The following is a 7,463-nucleotide window of genomic DNA, read 5'->3' as shown; positions in this document are numbered from 1 at the left end:
TATAATGTTCTACAGACACCTATACTGTTCTACAGACACAGTACTTCACCTATACTGTTCTACAGACACAGTACTTCACCTATAATGTTCTACAGACACAGTACTTCACCTATAATGTTCTACAGACACAGTACTTCACCTATACTGTTCTACAGACACAGTACTTCACCTATAATGTTCTACAGACACAGTACTTCACCTATAATGTTCTACAGACACAGTACTTCACCTATAATGTTCTACAGACACAGTACTTCACCTATAATGTTCTACAGACACAGTACTTCACCTATAATGTTCTACAGACACATGCACACAAGCATTAGTTCAAGTCTATCTTTAATAATAATTTACAGAGACTGTTTGAAAATACATGGTTTCCTGTAAAAAAAATAATGTTCTAGTTTGTTCTACAGTTTCATTAATTAAAAATGAACAACAGAAGGGGATACTTATTAAAATCATCAACATCATCAGACTCAACCAATCAACCTCTCTGACTGGAATGTCTGTGAAATGGAATGGAACGAGTCTGGCACGGTGGAATGCTTTTTGATTGGCCAATCATAGGAGCAAATCCTAACTTCCACTTAAGTCACGTTTTCACGTAGTCATGCATTGATGTCAATGGGAGACTAAGTGACAATTCAACTTAATGAAGTGAAAGTTAGGCTCTCACCTCATAGAGCCGAGATGTTGTGTTCATTAAGGCACACCGTTATGGAAGGATTCTATCAGAATGTTAGTCACAAAACACCAAATGAAAAGTATACATACACGTTAAAAAACACTTCTCCAAGTATCCTGATTTTTTCCCCCTCAACATTTGTCAAAGTACATAATATACAAAACGATTTTGAAAAATGTCATTTGGTTTGGCTGCCAAAATATTTGAATTGAATACCGAGATAGTTCCATACAGCAATTACTTTCTTTCATTTTGTTAAAGGTGCAATCTGTAGTTTTATTTGCCGGTGTACTGCAACACTGATACTGTAGGATTGAAATGAACTATTTTTTGTGGGACAATCATTTTTACAGATTGCACCTTTAAGTTTCTTAGTCAGAGTAAAGAGAGAGAAAGAGAAAACCTCACAACATCTGAACGAAAAAGAGGGTGAGGGAAAAGGAGGGGGGGTGAGGGACAGGTGAGGAGGGGGAGTGAGGGACAGACAAGGAGGGGGTAAGAGACATAGGAAGACTGGTGTGTGATATGGAGTGAGGGGTGAGGGACAGACAGGGAGGGGGGTGAGGGACAGACAGGGAGGGGGGTGAGGGACAGACAGGGGGGGGTGAGGGACAGACAGGGAGGGGTAAGAGACATAGGAAGACTGGTGTGTGATATGGAGTGAGGGGTGAGGGACAGATGGGGGGGTGAGGGACAGATGAGGAGGGGGTGAGGGACAAACAGGGAGGGGGTAAGAGACAAAGGAAGACTGGTGTGTGATATGGAGTGAGGGGTGAGGGACAGAGGGGAAGGGGAGTCAAACAGAGCAGGAAGCTGACTTGTGTGACTTGTAGGTGTACGAGCCAGGGTGCTAGCAGGCTGGTGTTTAGCATCGAGGAGGAGATGCTGTCAGTTACTGAGAGACACTGACGAGTTGGCACAGTAGGGCTGGAAGTTAGCTGGTAAGGCTAGTAGTTAGCGCTCAGGCTAACACAGAGACATAGGAATCCAGTGTATCTGTGGCTAACCAGGGTTAGCGGTTACTCTTCATGGCCTCCTTGGCTGCCAGGATGAGAGGGGTGAGGCTGGAGAGAGGCTTGGCCAGCTTTAGGAATGGATGCTACAGGGAAGACAAGAGATCAACCAATGAAACAAACTCTTCTCATCACGGTGTGTGTGAATGTGTGTATGAGTGTGTGTTTGTTTGTGCGTGTGTGTACCTGCAGTAGTTCTTTCCCTCCTCCTCTCTTCTCTACATCCATCTCCAGACAGCGGGACAGGAAGGACCTGAACACTGGAGATAACTTCTCTGGAGACTGGAGCTCTGGAGTCCCATTGGTGGCTATCAGGTAGAGGGCCTGTAGGAGACACAGACTGAACATTAGTGGCCACCAAGTGCAATGCCTGGACACACACACACACACACGCATGGAACCCCCCCCCCCTCACACACACACACACACACATCCAACCTCACCCTGAGTGGGTTCTCGTTGAGGTAAGGGGGTTCTCCCTCCACCATCTCTATAGCCATGATGCCCAGGGACCAGATGTCCACCTTGGGTCCGTAGGCCTTCCTGGTCACCACCTCAGGAGCCATCCAGTAGGGAGTCCCCACCATGGTGCTTCTCTTACTCTGCTCTGGAGTGATCTGGGCACAGAACCCAAAGTCAGCTGGAGAGGGAGGGGAGAGAACAGACATGTAAGAGGGAAGGTTAATATGAAACATTCACCTAGTCACATTCAGCTCGACAAGAGGAGAGAAAACAGGTAAGTTTGTGTGACTGTCAAGCCAATACAATGATAGGACACAAAACAATAGGACACTTAGGATTGGCAAGGCATATTATCTAGGAACAGAACCCAGAACCAGCTACAGAGGAGAGGGGGAGAGATGAAGGGAGAGAGGAAGAGGAGGCAGACAGAAAGTGTGTGTGTGTGACGTGTACGCTGGGAGTCAGGAAGCAACTACAGGGAGTGAATAATTGAATTAATAAATAGAACATGAAACAGAAAAAGCTCACAGACATGAAACCAGAACAGAGTCAATGACGCCTGGGGAAGGAACCAAAGGGAGTGACATATATAGGGAAGGTAATCAGGGAGGTGTTGGCGTCCAGGTGAGTCTCATGAGGCCCTGGTGCCCGTAACGATGGTGACAGATGTGTGTAATCATGAGCAGCCTGGTGACCTAGAGCGCCGGAGAGGGAGTGTGTGTGTGTGTGTTCTTACTGAGCTTGACAGATCCATCCATGCCCAACAGCACGTTGTCACTCTTGATGTCTCTGTGGATCACCTGGTTGGCATGGAGAAACTCCAGAGCCTGCAGACACTACAGGACACACACAGGACACACCGTCACACACACCTCCCTGTGCTCTGTGACTGAGTGTGTGTGAGTATACCTTTCGGCAGACAGCAGCAGTGTGTGTGTGTGTACCTCTCTGCACACAGCAGCGATCTGAGCCTCGTCCATGCATGTTTCTGTGACAACGTCCGTGAGCGAACCTCCAGCCAGATACTCCATCACCACAAACAACTCCTCACCTACCAGGAAACTACACACACACACACACACACACACACACACACACACACACACACACACACACACACACACACACACACACACACACACACACACACACACACACACACACACACACACACACACACACACACACACAGAAACAAAGTAAATAACTGACTCCAGCACACAGAGTACTGACACAGGCGTACTTCTGAGGTGTGTGTGTGTTACCTGTCTACGTAGTTGACGATGTTAGGTTGTTGTAACTCCTTCATCACCAGGATCTCGTTGATGATCAGCTCCTTCTTCGGCTGTTTCTGGAGGTTGATCTGTTTGATAGCTACCTGTAACACACACACAAGTTTTAAGTCTGTGTTTAGTCTGAAAGTGTGTTGAGACAGGAAGGGACCTTACCTCTGCACCAGTGGCAACATCGATGGCTGTATAGACAGTACCAGACGCTCTGAGAGAGAACGAGAGATAGAGAGAACGAGAGACAGCGAGAGAGAGAGAGAAAGAGAGAACGAGAGAGAGGGAGAGCGAGAGAGAGAACGAGAGACAGCGAGAGAGAGAGAGAGAGAACGAGAGAGAGGGAGAGCGAGAGAGAACGAGAGAACGAGAGACAGCGAGAGAGAGAGAGAGAACGAGAGAGAGGGAGAGCGAGAGAGAACGAGAGACAGCGAGAGAGAGAGAGAGAGAGAGAGAGAGAACGAGAGAGAGGGAGAGCGAGAGAGAACGAGAGACAGCGAGAGAGAGAGAGAGAGAGAGAGTAGTGTCCAATCTGTTACTTAGATATGGATATGGCACAAAAAGGTGAACATGTAAATGGACTCACCTCTACAGTGTGTGTGTGTGTGTGTGTGTGTGTGTGTCTCACCCCTGGCCGATCTTCTCATAGCGTGTGTACTTCTTCTTGGGATCTCCAATACTGACGATGGTTCCTGAAAGACATAGAGCCAGACTGGTGACATGATGTGTGTGACATACCGTATGTCTGTGTGTAATGTGATGTGTGTGACATAACATATGTCTGTGTGTAATATACTGTATGTCTGTGTGTAATATACTGTATGTCTGTGTGTAATATACTGTATGTCTGTGTGTAATATACCGTATGTCTGTGTGTGATATACCATATGTCTGTGTGTAATATACCGTATGTCTGTGTGTAATATACTGTATGTCTGTGTGTAATATACTGTATGTCTGTGTGTAATATACCGTATGTCTGTGTGTGATATACCATATGTCTGTGTGTAATATACCGTATGTCTGTGTGTAATATACCGTATGTCTGTGTGTAATATACCATATGTCTGTGTGTAATATACTGTATGTCTGTGTGTAATATACCGTATGTCTGTGTGTAATATACCGTATGTCTGTGTGTAATATACTGTATGTCTGTGTGTAATATACTGTATGTCTGTGTGTAATATACTGTATGTCTGTGTGTAATATACCGTATGTCTGTGTGTAATATACCGTATGTCTGTGTGTAATATACTGTATGTCTGTGTGTAATATACCGTATGTCTGTGTGTAATATACCGTATGTCTGTGTGTAATATACCGTATGTCTGTGTGTGACTTACGGTATGTCTGTGTGTAATATACCATATGTCTGTGTGTAATATACCGTATGTCTGTGTGTAATATACCGTATGTCTGTGTGTAATATACTGTATGTCTGTGTGTAATATACTGTATATCTGTGTGTAATATACTGTATGTCTGTGTGTAATATACTGTATGTCTGTGTGTAATATACTGTATATCTGTGTGTAATATACTGTATGTCTGTGTGTAATATACCGTATGTCTGTGTGTGACTTACCGTATGTCTGTGTGTAATATACCGTATGTCTGTGTGTAATATACCGTATGTCTGTGTGTGACTTACGGTATGTCTGTGTGTAATATACCATATGTCTGTGTGTAATATACCGTATGTCTGTGTGTAATAAACCGTATGTCTGTGTGTAATATACTGTATGTCTGTGTGTAATATACTGTATGTCTGTGTGTAATATACCGTATGTCTGTGTGTAATATACCGTATGTCTGTGTGTAATATACCATATGTCTGTGTGTAATATACTGTATGTCTGTGTGTAATATACCATATGTCTGTGTGTAATATACCGTATGTCTGTGTGTAATATACTGTATGTCTGTGTGTAATATACTGTATGTCTGTGTGTGACTTACCGTATGTCTGTGTGTAATATACTGTATATCTGTGTGTAATATACTGTATGTCTGTGTGTAATATACTGTATGTCTGTGTGTGACTTCCCGTATGTCTGTGTGTAATATACCGTATGTCTGTGTGTAATATACTGTATGTCTGTGTGTAATATACTGTATGTCTGTGTGTAATATACTGTATGTCTGTGTGTAATATACTGTATGTCTGTGTGTAATATACTGTATGTCTGTGTGTAATATACCGTATGTCTGTGTGTAATATACTGTATGTCTGTGTGTAATATACTGTATGTCTGTGTGTAATATACTGTATGTCTGTGTGTAATATACTGTATGTCTGTGTGTAATATACTGTATGTCTGTGTGTAATATACTGTATGTCTGTGTGTGACTTACGGTATGTCTGTGTGTAATATACCATATGTCTGTGTGTAATATACTGTATGTCTGTGTGTAATATACTGTATGTCTGTGTGTAATATACCGTATGTCTGTGTGTAATATACCGTATGTCTGTGTGTGACTTACGGTATGTCTGTGTGTAATATACCATATGTCTGTGTGTAATATACTGTATATCTGTGTGTAATATACTGTATGTCTGTGTGTAATATACTGTATGTCTGTGTGTAATATACCGTATGTCTGTGTGTAATATACCGTATGTCTGTGTGTAATATACTGTATGTCTGTGTGTAATATACTGTATGTCTGTGTGTGATATACCGTATGTCTGTGTGTGATATGATGTGTGTAATATACTGTATGTCTGTGTGTGATGTGATGTGTGTGATATACTGTATGTCTGTGTGTGATGTGATGTGTGTGATATACTGTATGTCTGTGTGTAATATACTGTATGTCTGTGTGTAATATACCGTATGTCTGTGTGTGATATACTGTATGTCTGTGTGTGATATGATGTGTGTAATATACTGTATGTCTGTGTGTGATGTGATGTGTGTGATATACTGTATGTCTGTGTGTAATATACTGTATGTCTGTGTGTGACTTACCGTATGTCTGTGTGTGATATGATGTGTGTAATATACTGTATGTCTGTGTGTAATATACCGTATGTCTGTGTGTAATATACCGTATGTCTGTGTGTAATATACTGTATGTCTGTGTGTAATATACCGTATGTCTGTGTGTGATATGATGTGTGTAATATACTGTATGTCTGTGTGTAATATACCGTATGTCTGTGTGTAATATACCGTATGTCTGTGTGTAATATACTGTATGTCTGTGTGTAATATACTGTATGTCTGTGTGTGATATACCGTATGTCTGTGTGTGATATACTGTATGTCTGTGTGTGATATACCGTATGTCTGTGTGTGATATGATGTGTGTAATATACTGTATGTCTGTGTGTGATGTGATGTGTGTAATATACTGTATGTCTGTGTGTGATGTGATGTGTGTGATATACTGTATGTCTGTGTGTAATATACTGTATGTCTGTGTGTGATATACTGTATGTCTGTGTGTGATGTGATGTGTGTAATATACTGTATGTCTGTGTGTGATGTGATGTGTGTGATATACTGTATGTCTGTGTGTAATATACTGTATGTCTGTGTGTAATATACTGTATGTCTGTGTGTAATATACTGTATGTCTGTGTGTAATATACTGTATGTCTGTGTGTGATATACTGTATGTCTGTGTGTGATATACCGTATGTCTGTGTGTAATATACTGTATGTCTGTGTTCAATGTGATGTGTGTAATATACTGTATGTCTGTGTGTGATGTGATGTGTGTGATATACTGTATGTCTGTGTGTGATATGATGTGTGTGATATACTGTATGTCTGTGTGTGATGTGATGTGTGTAATATACTGTATGTCTGTGTGTAATATACTGTATGTCTGTGTGTAATATGATGTGTGTGATATACTGTATGTCTGTGTTCAATGTGATGTGTGTAATATACTGTATGTCTGTGTGTAATATACTGTATGTCTGTGTGTGATATGATGTGTGTGATATACTGTATGTCTGTGTTCAATGTGATGTGTGTAATATACTGTATGTCTGTGTGT

General features: G+C 41.8%; 1 protein-coding gene across 5 annotated transcripts in view; it reads right to left on the bottom strand.

Moving 5' to 3' along the window:
- Positions 1 to 421: 421 nt before the first annotated feature.
- The window catches only part of LOC135543387 (serine/threonine-protein kinase PAK 2-like), an 18,311-nt gene continuing 11,269 nt past the window's right edge, over positions 422 to 7,463 (bottom strand). For all 5 annotated transcript variants that reach the window (XM_064970600.1, XM_064970598.1, XM_064970602.1 and 2 more), the window contains exons 8-15: positions 4,075 to 4,138; positions 3,612 to 3,660; positions 3,429 to 3,541; positions 3,108 to 3,225; positions 2,900 to 2,999; positions 2,145 to 2,341; positions 1,888 to 2,025; positions 422 to 1,787 (exon numbers count right to left, since the gene is read on the bottom strand). In XM_064970600.1, coding sequence (XP_064826672.1) covers positions 1,701 to 1,787; positions 1,888 to 2,025; positions 2,145 to 2,341; positions 2,900 to 2,999; positions 3,108 to 3,225; positions 3,429 to 3,541; positions 3,612 to 3,660; positions 4,075 to 4,138 — 866 coding nt within the window. In that variant the 3' untranslated portion in view covers positions 422 to 1,700. The remainder of the gene's footprint in view (positions 1,788 to 1,887; positions 2,026 to 2,144; positions 2,342 to 2,899; positions 3,000 to 3,107; positions 3,226 to 3,428; positions 3,542 to 3,611; positions 3,661 to 4,074; positions 4,139 to 7,463) is intronic.

The sequence above is a fragment of the Oncorhynchus masou genome, chromosome 7 (genome assembly GCF_036934945.1).
Source record: "Oncorhynchus masou masou isolate Uvic2021 chromosome 7, UVic_Omas_1.1, whole genome shotgun sequence".
Lineage (NCBI taxonomy): Eukaryota > Metazoa > Chordata > Actinopteri > Salmoniformes > Salmonidae > Oncorhynchus > Oncorhynchus masou.
Note: the sequence above shows the minus strand (reverse complement) of the source record. Positions and strands in the feature narration are given on the sequence as shown.